Raw genomic sequence first — 15,881 nt, 5'->3', positions numbered from 1 at the left:
GTAGGTCTTACCATGTAATGTGCTGTCTTCTCTCCCCCTCTCTGACAGGAATACGTAGTGTAAACTGAGTTAAAATGTTTGTAAAATCCTATAATCCACTCTATTACAGTAGTATATAATGTACAATGTGTGTGTTTCTGTAATATAATTGTGCCAAATACCTTCGTTATAGCGCCTGTGACCCGCCGGAGCCCTCTTCCCCGCAATTATATTACAGAAACACACACATTGTACATTATATACTACTGTAATAGAGTGGATTATAGGATTTTACAAACATTTTAAACTAGGGCTTATTTTTGGGGTAGGGCTTATATTGCAGTCCTCCTGGAAAATAATGCTAGGTCTTATTTTCGGGGTAGGTCTTATTTTCGGGGAAACACGGTAAATTGGTAATGACAACTGCCTTCCGCAGACCAAGATAGAAAGAATAATTCCGAAGAATCATTATGTGATTAGGGTGACTGCTGATTACAGCATGGTAAGAGAAACTTCATGCTCAAGCAGGGAAAATTGGCTGGATAATAGTAAAAAGTGTGTCATTTCATTGATTGTGCAGACTGCTGTAACGTAGGATCTGTTTGTATGGGTGCCTGGTGGTACTACTTTCTACTGCACAAGTCCTCAACCTCAGAGGGTTCCTAAATAATAATTCCACATAATAGCTTAGAGCTAAATCATAAATCATGCATCCCGGATACGCAAGCATAGTAGTTTTGTTTAGTTATCTAAAAGCATAAGGCTTTACTTGGAGAACACTTAAAGTGGATGTGCGCTGAAAAAAAAGCTGCTGACTTTTAATATTAGGACACTTACCTGTCCTGGAGTCCAGCCCTGTCCGCAGCAGAGGACGAGCGATCGCTCATCACTCTGCTGCTCCCCCCGCTATCCACGGTGAGGGAACCATGAAGTGAAGCGCTCCAGCTTCACTGCCCGGTTCCCTACGGCGCATTCGCGAGTCACGCTGCGCCTGCCGATTGGCTCCCGCTGTGTACTGGGAGCCGAGTGTTCCCAGCACACAACGCGGGGAGGGGGGGGTGACGACGTCATGCCCGCAGTCTGCCCGAGACTGTTGTGGCCGGAAGTGGGTGCAAATACCTGTCTTTAGACAGGTATCTGCACCCCCCTCCCCCCTGAAAGGTGTCAAATGACACCGGAGGGGGGGGGAGGCTTCCGATCAGCGTGAGTTCCACTTTAGGGTGGAGCTCCGCTTTAAAGTGGATGTAAACCTGAATTTTTTTTTTTTTTTTGCTGTCACAATGTACAGTATAAGATTTCATCTATCATCTGTGCCCAGTCTTGCCACAAAAAGTTAATCCAGCTCAGAGCAATCCTATTTTATTGTTCAGTGAGATAAACGGACAAACAGGAGAAAATGTTTGTCCGTTCTTCCCCCTTGCTGTGAGTGACAGGTTATTTACATATCTCATGCACTAGCCTGAGACGGGCATTATTTTTTAATTCCCACCCCCACTCCTTTTCTGAAGTCATGTGGTTACTTTTCTGGATTTTGACTGGATGTTAGTGATCATGGCATAATTTAGTGTAAGGAATACACAGGAGAAAATACATGTTGACAAGGGGAGTGTAGAGGTGGGTGGGGAGTCTACTGACATCACGACTTCACCCACTGAGCTCCAGACAACAGATCCACCCACAGAATCTGCAGTTTTTCAGTTCTTATAACAGACAGAGGAGAGACATTTGACAGGTAATGATACATGCAGGAGACATGTATATCCTTATAGATCACCACTATGGCAGTAGTTTAGAAAGGATGAGAGTGGCTTTACATCCACTTTAAAGCAGTTGTATACCCATAAACTTAAAAAAAAAAAACCCTGCAAGGCAAAGGCACATACTAGCTCATTATGAAATACTTACCTCAGAACAAAGCCCCCATATCGGAGCCGGTCCATGGCAAGGAAGCTCACATCTTGCCCTCGGCGTGTCTTCTGAGTTCGTGGTTCCGGTGCTGTGAGTGGCCGGAGCCGCAATGATGTCACTCCCGCATGCATAGTTTTCTCCGGCAGCGTCTGCCGGACCTTCAGCCGGGCATTGAGAGCACATGTGCCGTTGATGTCAGCGCCTGCATGCATAGAGAATATCTCCTAAACCGTACAGGTTTAGGAGATATTAATTTTGCCTACAGGTAAGTCTTATTATAGGCTTACCTGTAGGTGAAAGTGTCAAATTTGGGTATACAACCGCTTTAAAGTACACATATATATTAATGTCCTGTTAGCAAGTCTGAACATAATAGGAAACCTACTGTATTTGAAGGCCCAGCCTAACAGAGGATGCAAGATGATGGAAAAGACATATTTTAAAAAAAAATCTATAATAAGAATTTCCAAGGTGGTGAAGTGGCTGTGCAAAACATTATCTTATTTTGGAAGTGACTTTCTAAACAAAGAGTTTAATGTCCTTCAGGCTTTAGGGGGGCCAGACTGTGGCAAGCAAAGGGCCGCAGTTGAGACGGTAGTAGTCACATTCTGATGAACTTCTTCTGTGAGGATTAAGTGATCGCTTTCAATAGATAGATTATATTTTCGATCAATGTTTTCAGTTTGTTGTAAAGTGTGTAACAGTACAGTACATGCTGTTTGATATTTCAATCAATAAATACATTTCTTGTTTGAGATCACTCAAACCTAAACTATCACAGATCACTTTATAAAATAAAATGGTAAAAAACACTATATAAGCACAATAAAATGTCTAAAATAGTAAAACCACAAACAGCGCTGGTAGTGAAAGTTCAGTGTAGTTCCCAAAAGAGATATCACCTCTACACTTAGTGCAACAGCAATGATATAGTGTATCAGTGAGATTAGAGGTCATGGACATTTTCCTCTAATCTCACTGATGCACTATATCATTGCTGTTGCACTAAGTGTAGAGGTGGTATCTCTTTTGGGAACTACACTGAACTTTCACTACCAGCGCTGTTTGTGGTTTTACTATTTTGGACATTTTATTGTGCTTATATAGTGTTTTTTACCATTTTATTTTATGTTGCTATTTATTTAAACAGCTGCTCTCATTTGATGTCTGACTGTTGATCACAGTTATATATCTTTCAAGTTATTTGTCGTTTGTGATTTTCTGTCATTCAGTTTTTTTGCATTTGGTCCATTTAGGCACCGGGAGGTGTATTATAGGCCTACGATACACCTGTCTTTTCACAGATCACTTTATGTATGGCCAACTTAAAGCGGATTGATTTCCCAGGCCCCCCCCCCCGGCCACATTTGGCACCGACTCAAGTTGCTCTTTAAAGTGGATGTAAACCCTCTTCTATACCCAGTGAAGTGAACAGCCTCAGATGATACACAGAGATAAAACAAGTTTTACATGTATATCTGCTGTCTTTGGTTTGCTATAGTCTTTAGAAAGTGGACATCGTGTTAGGCCCCGTACACACGACCAAGTTTCTCGGCAGAATTCAGCCAGAAACTCGATCAGAGCTGGATTCTGCCGAGAAACCCGGTCGTGTGTACACTTTTCACCGTTCTCTATTTCCTCGTTGCTCAATGAGGAAAGTTGGCCCGCCGAGATTCTCGGCGGCTTCAACACAGAACTCGACGTGTTTGGCACGTCGAGTTCCTCGGACGTGTGTACGGGGCCTTAGAGATTTTTTTTCTTCTTGTTCAGCACTGGGAGTGAAGTCTTGGCATACACTGTGTGACAGCTGATTGGAGGAAAGGCACACCCCCCCCCTCCACATAGGCAAAGGATCGAAGGAATGTGCAGAGATGTACTGTGAATAGACAAGCTCTCTGCCAATCTATTTATAGCACCCACCCCGGCACAAATTTCGGGCTGGTTTTATCTCGGTTGTCAGAGAACTGTCAGAAGTTATTAGGCTGATAACGGAAGAATGGAGCAGCAGAAAGACATTGATTTCAATGGGCAGGAGTGCTTTAGGAGCAGTGTATTCACCGCTCCTAATGCGCTGCAAAGAAACTGCTGGCAGGACTTTTTCTGACGCCCTGCCAGCGCACTGCTCCATTGTTAAAGCACTCAGGCTTTCACACTGGAGTGAATGGAGCGACTCTTTCAGGGCGCTTTGCAGGCGTTATTTTTAGTGCTATAGCGCCTGCAAAGCTCCTCAGTGTGAAAGGGGGTCTTAAACGCGAGTTTGGTGTTTTTGTTGCCAAAGCTCCTGAACTCGACTCAATAAAAACCTGTGTCCATGTTTAGGAGCAGCAGAGTTTAGGAGCAGCAGAGTTTAGGAGCAGTTAAAAGTCCCTCTCCTGAATGCACAATTGTGTTTAGGAGAGGAACCTTTTGGCAAAAAATGCAAATGTGCCCAAAACACGTGTAGATGGGCCTAATCGCTAGCCGCGTTTAGCGCTTGGGCATTTATTCATTGTTTACATGTGTTTTTTTTTTTGCGGTGTTAAACGTTTTTCTGTTGCCAGGAGATTTAATGTCTAGGGGCGTTTCAATGTACATGTAGCCTAATGCCGCGTACACATGATCATTTTTCGGGTTGTAAAAAAACAACGTTTTTTAAAAATGTCATTTGAAAAACGTTTGTGTGTGGGCTTCAGAGCATTTTTCGGGTTCTGAAAAACGACAATTTTTTTTTTTTCGAACATGCTCTATTTTTTCACAACGTTTTAAACTATGTCTTTTTTCGGGTTGTAAAAAATGATCGTGTGTGGGCTTTAACAACGTTAAAAACCTGCGCATGCTCAGAAGCAAGTTATGAGACGGGAGCGTTCTGGTAAAACTACCGTTCGTAATGGAGATGGCCCATTCATCACGCTGTAACAGACAGAAAAGTGCAAATCGTCTTTTACCAACAAGAAATCAGCTAAAGCAGCCCAAAGGGTGGCTTCATCTGAATGGAACTTCCTCTTTATAGTGCCCTGTACGCGTTGTACGTCACTGCGCTTTGCTAGAGCATTTTTTTTTCACTATCGTGTGTAGGCAACGTTGTTTTAATGATGAAGTTGAAAAAAACGTTATTTCTAGAGGCTGAAAAAGGTCATTTTTTACAACCCGAAAAATGATCGTGTGTATGCGGCATAAGGCTCAGAGATGGGTAAGCACTTTGGGTGATGCTGCTGTAAAGTCACTATCTACATTCCACCCAGTGCTGCTATAGATTGTAAATTCTAAAGCCTCGTACACACGACCGGATTTTCCAAAGCGCAGGACTTTTGTCCAAAGGGCGTTGGCCATTAACTTGGATTGTATTCAAATGGCAAAGAATTGTTGGCCAACAAGTACAAAACTACGTGTTTTTTCAGCTCTTTAGCGCCACCCTTTGGGAAACTTCTGCTAATGTTGTGTTATGGTTAGCATGGCTTCTGAGCATGTGTGTTTGTACTTTGGATTTTTTTCTGACGGACTTCTTTACACACAATCGGATAATCCAACATCACACATTTGTTGTCGGAAAATTTGAAAGCATGCTATCCAACATTGGTTGTCGTAAATTCCGACAACAATTGTACAATTTGTACATCCAACCGTTGTACAAACAGTTGGATTATATGACAACATCCTGCCCTCACACTTTTCCTGTCGGAAAATCCGATCGTGTGTACGAGGCTTAAGACTAATGATTGCTTTAGTTGAGAAAACGATGGGAGGTGGATAGGCCCCTAGATATCTGTTGGGCTCAAGTCCTCCACCTAGGTTGACTAGGGGTAAATCTACCCATAAGTAGATCCCATTGATGGTCTGAAAAGTGGCGAAACATGCTGGAGCAGCACCCTTTTAGATCAAAGTAGATTGGATGAGAATTTGTTGATCAACTGTATCAAAAGTAGCAGACTGTGAAATTGGCAGTCAGCTGGGGAAGAAAGTGAAGGCTTGTGTTTTTCTAATGGATGCCAACAGGGCATGTTTGTAGTTGGATGGGAGGAAGATGTTTAAGTTAAGCAACTGCTGCAAAACAGGAAGGGCCGTGTTCCTTTTTTTTATTCATTGTTGAACTTTGTTATATCATTAAGTGATAGGCAGTGCACTAGACGCTAGTGCTTATGTTTGGGTGTGTGTATATTTTATCATAATTAACAGGGGCTCTGTTGTGGGAGCCTCATTGCAGAAGCAGTTGTTTTGAGGTCGCCCTGTATAAATGAATCTACTAAGTGTAATTCCATCTCACATATTCTCTGGAGTAAAACTGGTTACATTTGTATGCATGTAGTGTGATTCATTATTCTCTTCATCAAGCGTAAGCGCAGATGTTATCAAATTATTTACTCCCTGTGCAGGCTCCGATTTTATCATTCCTTCATGTAATCACAGGCAGAGACTGCAAGGGAGCTTTTTCTCTTCTAATGGTTCTCTGAAGACAATAGGAACACAATATATATACATATTTCAAACCCGCACTAGTAAATTCAAGTTGTCTTTGATCATTTCTTTGACTTGTTCTTTCTCTGATTTATAGCCGTACCCCTCACTTTTTTTATACTAATGGTACAAACTCATATACTGTGAAGAGGTTTGCTGTATCTCTCTAATTATCCATATCCACCCTCATCTGGCTGCTTTTGCACTACCTCAGTAAGCCATCACCTATTTCAGCAGTTCTCAAATGTTTATAATCTTGTGGTAAAAGCTAGTATATTAATGCCATGCTGTTTGCTGTAGGACGTATCTGGAGCAGATCACAGCTATTGATTCCAGGACAGTGGGGAGCCCTGCAAATGAAATCCTTGCAGTCAACTACATATTGGACAGTATCAGAGACATTCAGAAGCAGAAAAACAAAGTCCACAAGATAACCGTAGATGTACAAAGACCTACTGGGTCATTCAGCATCGACTTTCTTGGAGGTTTCACCAGTTACTATGATAACATAACTAACATAGCTGTGAAGTTGGAACCAGCACGGGGGGCACAGCATGCTGTACTTGCTAACTGCCACTTTGATTCAATAGCCAACACCCCAGGTAAGGAGATCATTGGCTTGTTTGACTATGAACTGTATTCATTTCCTTTAAGGCTGGGTTCACACTAGTGCGATGCGGGAACCCTGTGAATCCCGCATCGCACCCGACTCGCACTGCCATAGGAGTGTCATACAACATTAACGACACCCCCATTTCAGCTCGCATATCACACTGCAAACTGACAGTTTGGACATGAATCGGATCACATAGGTGTGAACACTCATGTAATACGATTCTGGTGCGGACCAAAAAAAGGGTTCTGTGCGTGTTTGGTCCTAATGCGGTGCGATATCAGCCACACAATCTGTATGGCTGAAATCACATCGCACAGACATCACATGTGATTTGAACTGCAGTGCGAATCAAATGCGATGGCACACTAGTGTGATCCCAGTCTTTAAGGTTCGTACATACTATATGAAAATCGAGTGAACATTTTTCGTCCAAAGAATTATCATATAATGTGTACACAACTTTGACAACTGATTCTGAATTTTTGTACGAAAATTCCCGAAGTGCCAAACTCCAAAAAAGGTCTCATACGGGAATAGAACGAATGATTTTTGTTTAATGTGTACCGTTTTCGTACAGGAAAAATCTGAAAAGAAACGCTGCACATGATTAGAAACCATAAACAACAAAAAAAGCCTTTTGTCGTACGAGAATATTTAGAATTTTCATCCAAATTTTTTTTCATCGGTTCCGATTTGCTGTGAAACATCGAGGGAAAAACTGGACGATCGTTTGCCTGATTTTCTTATAGTGTGTACCCCACTTTAGACTCATTGGTGTTTTTAACCTAGTTAGGGCTGCAACTAACGATTACCGTATTTATTGGCATATAACACTCACTTTTTTTACCCTGAAAATGGAGGGTGAGCTGTGCCTGTGTGTTATACACAGGGGGCTGTCGAAAGTTTTTTTTCCTGAAACTTCCCTCTTAAAGTTAGGGTGCGTGTTATACGCTGATAAATACGGTATTTTCATAATCGATTAGTTGGCCGATTATTGTTTCGATTAATCGGTTAAAGGGTCACTAAAGGAATTTTTTTTTTCAGCTAAATGGCTTCCTTTACCTTACTGCAGTCCTGGTTTCATGTCCTTATTGTTCGTTTTTGCTTTGAAGTAGCTGCAATTCTGCTGTGATCTCCACACTTCCTGGTTGTCTGGCTCCTTATAACCACAGTACTGGGAGCTTTTCACGATGGTCTAAGCTGTCATTACTGTGTGTCTAAAACTCCTCAGAACCAATCAGATTCATTTTAAAAACAAAACACTGCCCTGGATTTGTTTGTTTTTGTTCTGTGGGTCTCTTTACTTCACAGAAACATGAAACCAGTTTAAAACCGAAAGTGAAACTAGAGGCACATTATATGATAGAATTTAATCTATTTTTAATCATTTTTAAAAGAAATCCGTTAACTTTTATGTCTCTATACCCTGCAAACAGTCATTTCAGCAAAAACTATTTTTTCCTTTAGTGACCCTTTAATAACCTTAGAAAAAAGAATTTTGCGGCGATTTGCATTTTTTACATTTTTTTTGTTGTTGGGCAGATAAAAAAACACAAATTGCCGCAAAAACACATAACGTGCTTTTCTGCAGCTTCTCCATTGAAGTATATTGAACAAAAAAAACGAAATAGCACCGTTTTGCTTTTATTTATTTTTTTTTTAAAAAACACTTTCCAAATACGCAGCAGCTGAAAAAATCATGGATGTGAACGTGTCCCATAGGAAAACATGTAAATGAACTGTAGTGTGTTTCTGCAAAATGCACCAAAAAACAGAGGTGTGACCCAGGCCTGAGATGTTTAGTAACACAATGGGGTTAAAAAAAAACAAAAATAAGTACAAAAAGAGCAAATCGCTACTGTAAGGGGTTCATTTTTTTTTACTGTGGGACAGTTAAAGTAATATTTACAGTAGCGATTTGTTCTTTTTGTACTATAAAGGGCTAATTTTTTGTTTTTTTTAACCCCATTATGTTACTGGCCGATTAATCGATTATGAAAAAGGTAATCGATTAATTTCATAATCGATTGTTGTTGATTAATCGATTAGTTGTTTCGGCCCTAAACCTAGTAAAGTTACTAGGTAAAGAATTTTGACTGATGAAACAAAGTTATACATGTCGAAGTTCACCATGCAGTGACACTAAAGGAAATTCACAATCTCTGACTCCTGCTTGCACAGGGCCTGTCTTTACTCTGATTATCTAAAGAGTAAAGAATAATAGATTGGTGGCTGCTGATAAATCCTTTATTGCAGGTTAAAGTGTACAGACTACAGTGACAAGCAAAACGAACAATGTAAAGGAAAAATGATGTTCATTAATTATTCTATAGAAATGTACTAAATGAATCCTCAGAAAAAGAACTAATATCTTTTTGAAATGCCCATCATGAACAGTAAACAAACATACATATAATGCTGCCCATATGTTGGCTTTCTACAGGTGCCAGTGATGATGCCGTAAGCTGTGCTGTACTACTTGAAATCCTAGGATCTCTCTCAAGTACTCCAGTCTCTTTGAAACATGCAATTATATTCCTGTTCAATGGTGCGGAAGAAAATATCCTGCAGGTAGCCATCTAGTTATCTATTCTTTACTACTCATAGCACTTAGTTATTAAACTCTAACTTGTGTCTATGGAATATGTTAGAAATTCTCAGGCCAACGCTGTCAGAGGAAGATTTCATCAAGTGAGATGAATATTTTCCACTGAAAGCCTATTTTTCCTCTTATTGTTTAAATGTGTTATATTGATGTCTCTGCGTGTCACATAGCATGAGTGCTAGTTTTAGCTTTGTAGCTCTCCTTTGTGAATGGTCAGCCATTCTTATGTGTCATATGTAGTGCTCAATGCCTGCTGGGTATCCTTTTATTATTGAGTGATTCTTCATTCTTACTCATAATGGCTTACCAACCCTCTATTAATCTAGAGTCTGCACTACTACAATTAACATTTTTTTTTTTTTTTTTAAAAACCAACCCAAAAAATCTACTGTGCACAAGCCAAATTCTCGCCTACAAGAATATTTTATTAGCATCTTTAATATTCTCTCTCTCTCTCTCTCTCTCTCCCTCTCCCTCTCCCTCTCCCTCTCCCTCTCCCTCTCCCTCTCCCTCTCCCTCTCCCTCTCCCTCTCCCTCTCCCTCTCCCTCTCCCTCTCCCTCTCCCTCTCCCTCTCCCTCTCCCTCTCCCTCTCCCTCTCCCTCTCCCTCTCCCTCTCCCTCCTTCGGGTATCGCGGCTCCGGCGCTGTGATTGGCCGGAGCCGCGATGACATTACTCCAACGCATACGACTTGCCATTGCTTCACTGCGCGTGTGACGATGACTTCGACACGGGGGATATCTCCTCACCTCTAGGCTGTGAAGCCTAAAATAATAATAATAAAAAAAATCACGATCGCCGCTTCCCGAGGGTTTTTTTTTTTTTAATGCAGAGGCTGGGCGTGACGTCATAACATCACGCCTGGCCTCCGACGATCATAGAGACTCTGGCGACCATCTGGTCTGCCAGAAATCTCTATGGTCAAGATCCGGGGCCGGTAGATCCGGTCACTGATTGCACAGGTGAGTTGGTAGAGGCACCGGAGGGTGGCGGGGGATGTTCCCTTTTGCTTCCTGTAAGAACGATCAAGCGGCAGAACAGCCGCTATGATCATTCCTATGGTGTGCAGAAACCGGCAATATCTGAATGATGCCTGTAGCTGCAGGCATCATTCAGATATCGCCTCACAAAGCCCATGCCGTTAATTTACGGCATGTGGTTGTTAGGTGGTTAAAGTGTGTAGGGGGTTATTTACTGTTAGAGCAGTACGAATGTGGCACTCCTTTCCACAGTTGATGTCAACGGGAATTTTTTTGTATAGATGTTTTTCTTAGCAAGTGCAACATACAGGGATTTGGAAAATAGTAGTTACACAAAGTTGAACTGGTTAGACTGGTGTCTTTGTTATGCCTTACCAACTATGAAACTATATATGTTACATAAGAATATAAGGAGAATGGAGATCCCATTGCTTTATATAACTTGGCAGGCTTTAGTTCCTATTTTTAAATAAAAGGAGTTTTCTGGCATTCTAAAACTCTGGATAATGAGATATGAGCCCATTTTCAGACTTACAATCTAAGCTTTTCTTTGGGCCTGGGAAATATGCTCTTTTGACCCATGTTTAAACAGCACTGGTATAGAAATTTAGAATTTGTTCTTGGTTCTACATAATGTAGAATCTAGAATGTTTAGTGCAGGTACCCAGTAACTTTCTAGCGTGTCTGGGAGCCCACAAAAACCCTGGCCACTTTAATATGCAAACACAAGCTTCCACTTGGATGTTAGTATGTGTTTCTGTCCCTTCTCACACCTCCTCATTTCTTAGTGATGCTACCCATCATATGGGTAGGAAAGTTGAAGCTTCCTAAGGCTATATTCACACCTAAGAATCATGGTTTTTAAAGCTTTTTTTATTTTTTTTCAAATGTTTTTTTTGCACGCTTTTGTCAGGCATTTTCGTATTTCATATTTCTTTCATAAAAAAGTTGCGGAGATCTGCTGTTTGAGCAGAAAATGTGCAACAAAACTCTTGCAAAAACATTTGATAAAAGCTCCTGTCGCACTTTTCAGGTGTTTCCATTGAAGTCTTTGGGGACAAAAATGCTAAAATCTTCCTGAAAAGTAATTGTGGTTGGTATGTGAGTATCAGAGCACTTTTAGTGACTGTGCACATGGGAGCGCTAAAAAGTAACTAAGAAGATGTGCAAGTACCACTGCATACCCACACTAACCGAAAACATACATTTTATACCATATGAATGCAAAAAAATGTTATATATATTTTTTTCATCTCAGGGCAGCCATGGTTTTATTACTCAACACCCATGGGCCAAGCTTGTTCGTGCTTTCATCAATTTGGAGGCTGCTGGTGTTGGTGGAAAGGAGCTGGTATTTCAGACAGGTATGTAGTCATCAATGTGAAACATTTGTTTTCGGGGAAGCTGCTTTATGTTTTAGACCTTTTTTATTTATAATCTGTCTATATTTAACCGCTTCCCAATCGGCCATTGCACTTAAACAGGTGGGAGATTTGCACTTCTAAGTCAACGTACCCGTACGCCGCTCAGAACGAGGCCACATGTTCCCGGTGGACACAGTGCATCACTGCTTAGCAGAAGGGCTCTGTGATTGGACATTCTGATCACATGATGGCTGTGTCCAATCAGCACTTATAGCTAATTGGACACACTATATAATCAGCGCTTATAGCACTTTTACTGTTTTACACACACTGATCACCCAGCAATTGTCCCCACACCGTGCCCTGTCAGTGTAAAACATCTGTTACACAGTAAACACACATCTGTACCAGTGATCAACATCTGTCGCATGGTACCAGCACTTATACTGCTTTACACACACTGATCACCCAGCAAGTGTCCCCACACCGTGCCCTGTCAGTGTAAAACATCTGTTGTACAGTAAAAACACATCGGTACTAGTGTGAAATATCTGTCACATGGTTCCAACACAAGAACAGACCCTTTCTGGCACTTTTTGTTTACATGTAAAAATCCTGTATTTTTTTGAATCCCCAAACACTATATATTTTTTTTAAAGCAGCGTTATTTGTGCAGAGTTTTTTTTTTAAATATGCACGTTTTAGAATTTGTAATGCAAAAAAAAATAAAAAATCACAATACATAACCCAATTTTATATATTAACTCTAAATCTCTAAAATTTAAATTTAATTAGATTTACATGCTTTACAATTGCGCATGCCCATGCAATGGCGACAAACTACATACATTTAATTCTACATAGGTGATGCTTTAAAAGCCATTACAGGTTACCACTTTAGATTTACACAGGAGGTCTTGTGCTAGAATTACTTACTTCCCAGGATCTGCCATTAACAGTGATACCTCACATGTATGGGACGATTGCTGTTTGCATGCTTGCAGGGCCGATGTGTGCAATTGCCTTTGAGCTTAAGCACGAGGGGACAGGGGTCCTTTTTTTTTATTTATTTTTTTAATCACTTATTTATTGCTGTCCCAAGGAATGTAAACATCATAGTATAGATGTTAGAAGGTGGGAGCAGTTTTAGGCTTAGTTAGTTCTCTCCCGGACCTCCAATTTAACCTTGTATTGCCATCTTAAAGCAGACCTTCATCCATGAATTTATAAACGAAAACAACGCAAACAAAGCACAAAAGCCACCTTAAAGCCAAATAAAATGAGTGTATGGGGAAATGCCAAATGAACGAGTAATGGTACTAATGTCTCAATTGGGAATGGACCTCAATGATGCTCTTTGCTCCATGGCTTGACAGGTTGCTGCAGGAATTGCAAGTCCCCCATCTAATCTAATGCCGCGTAAACACGACCGTTTTTCATGACGTGAATTTTTTTTTTTTTTTTAATGTCATTAAAAACGAACCATTCTACACTGCAGCACGTTCTATATTCTCACCTAGACAAGACTATCATCCAGCCTTTTGTGGCAAATACTAATAAACAAGCACGTTAAATTCCTGCAGCAAACCCACCATGGCCTAAAACTTCTAAAGCTTAAGTTTTTTATTAAACAACCATATAAAGCATATAATGTATAGTTGTGTTTTCGATTTATTATTGTTTTGACAGGCCCTGAAAACCCATGGCTGATACAAGCATATGCAGAGGCTGCCGTCCACCCCTTTGCATCAGTGGTGGCTCAAGAGATATTCCAGAGTGGTATTATCCCTGCAGATACAGATTTCCGCATTTACAGAGATTTTGGCAATATTCCAGGTTTGTTTTAATGTTGAAGCTAATGATATCTTATCTTGAATACTATATTTTTATGCATTATAAACTTTGTTTCATTTACCAATGAATGATATGTTGAGATATATATATATATTTTCAGGAGTTTTTGTTGTGGAATGGACCTTTTGTCTTACATTGATGTGACTGAACCAGCTGCATTTTGTCTTGCATGTTTGTTTTGTTACCCGATATACTGGGAGGGATGAAGGGAACAAATAGGAACCTATAGGGTTATATCGGTTTCCCTTCCTGCTTGCATTTTACTTATATTCTGTTCTCTGTTTTAAGTGGGGATTAATGAGATATATATATATATATATATATATATATATATATATATATATATATATATATATATAATTTATTTATTATATCTTTTAATGTAACAACACTGAAAAAATTACACTTTCCTACAATGTAAAGTAATGAGTGTACAGCTTGTATAACAGTGTAAACTTGCTGTCCCCTCAAAATAACCGCTGGCAACAAAAGTGAGAACATTCCGAAGTGAAATTGTCCAAATTGTGCCCAATTAGCCATTTTCTCTTCCCGGTTTCATGTGACTCGTTAGTGTTACAAGGTCTCAGGTGTAAATGGGGAGCAGGTGTGTTAATTTTGGTGTTATCGCTCTCACTCTCTCATACTGGTCACTGGAAGTTCAATATGGCACCTCATGGCAAAGAACTCTGAGGTTTTGAAAAAAAGAATTGTTGCTCTATATAAAGATGGCCTAGGCCAGTGATGGCGAACCTTGGCACTCCAGATGTTTTGGAACTACATTTCCCATGATGCTCTTGCACTCTGCAGTGTAGTGGAGCATCATGGGAAATGTAGTTCCAAAACATCTGTAGTGCCAAGGTTCGCCATCACTGGCCTAGGCTATAAGAAGATTGCCAAGACCCTGAAACTGAGCTGCAGCACGGTGGCCAAGACCATATAGCGGTTTAACAGGACAGGTTCCATTCAGAACAGGCCTCGCCATGGTCCACCAAGGAAGTTGAGTGCACATGCTCAGCATCATATCCAGAGGTTGTCTTTGGGAAATAGACGTATGAGTGCTGCCAGCATTTCTGCAGAGGTTGGTCAGTTCTCAGACCATACGCCGCACACTGCATCAAATTGTTTGTCAGCCCAGAAGAAAGAAGCCTCTTCTAAAGATCATGCACAAGAAAGCCCGCAAACAGTTTGCTGAAGACAAGCAGACTAAGGACATGGAGGTGAGGAGTACAAAGACAAGTGTGTCTTGCCTACAGTCAAGCATGGTGGTGGGAGTGTCATGGTTTGGGGCTGCATGAGTGCTGCTGGGGTACTTTAGTTCATTGAGGGAACTATGAACATGTACTGTGACATACTGAAGCAGAGCGTGATCCCCTCCCTTCAAAGACTGGGCCGCAGGGCAGTATTCCAATATAAGGACCCCAAACACATCTCCAAGACGACCACTGCCTTGCTAAAGAAACTGAGTGTAAAGGTGATGGACTGGCCAAGCATGTCTCCAGACCTAAACCCTATTGGGAATCTGTAGGGCATCCTCAAATAGAAGGTGGAGGAGCACAAGGTCTCTAACATCCACCAGCTTTGTGATGTCGTCATAGAGGAGGAGTGGAGGAGGACTCCAGTGGCAACCTGTAAAGTCCATGTTCAAAAGGGTTAAGGAAGTACTGGAAAATAATGGTAGGTGGCCCTACAAAATATTGACACTTTGGGCCCAGTTTGGACATTTTCACTTAGGGGTGTACTCACTTTTGTTGCCAGTGGTTTAGATATTAATGGCTGTGTTGGGTTATTTTGAGGGGACAGCAAATTGACACTGTTATACAAGCTGTACACTCAGTACTTTACATAGTAGCAAAGTGTCATTTCTTCAGTGTTGTCACATGAAAAGATATAATAAAATATTTACAAAAAATGTGAGGGATGTACTCACTTTTGTGAGATACAGTGTGTGTGTATATATAATAATATATTTCTAGATAAAACATTATTTAATCTGTAGATTATCCATGCTCGTTCATAGTTTCACATTGTGTATAGCCCATGTATGAACCTGTTACCATGTGATTCTATAATTTTGATGGTGTGGATATGCAGTTTGTCTCATGGAGAAGTGGTTGAAAATGAATGTACACAGCCATACATTTAAGG

The 15,881-nt window shown here is 40.7% G+C and overlaps 1 protein-coding gene across 1 annotated transcript in view; it reads left to right on the top strand.

Annotated features, from left to right (window-relative positions):
* ERMP1 (endoplasmic reticulum metallopeptidase 1) overlaps positions 1-15,881 on the top strand; it is a 58,470-nt gene that overhangs the window by 4,490 nt on the left and 38,099 nt on the right. Inside the window, exons 2-5 of the mRNA XM_040357533.1 lie at positions 6,619-6,920; positions 9,378-9,505; positions 11,777-11,882; positions 13,572-13,718. Coding sequence (XP_040213467.1) covers positions 6,619-6,920; positions 9,378-9,505; positions 11,777-11,882; positions 13,572-13,718 — 683 coding nt within the window. The remainder of the gene's footprint in view (positions 1-6,618; positions 6,921-9,377; positions 9,506-11,776; positions 11,883-13,571; positions 13,719-15,881) is intronic.

Source organism: Rana temporaria, chromosome 1 (genome assembly GCF_905171775.1).
Source record: "Rana temporaria chromosome 1, aRanTem1.1, whole genome shotgun sequence".
Taxonomy (NCBI): Eukaryota; Metazoa; Chordata; class Amphibia; order Anura; family Ranidae; genus Rana; species Rana temporaria.
This window is presented reverse-complemented; position numbering and strand designations above follow the sequence as displayed.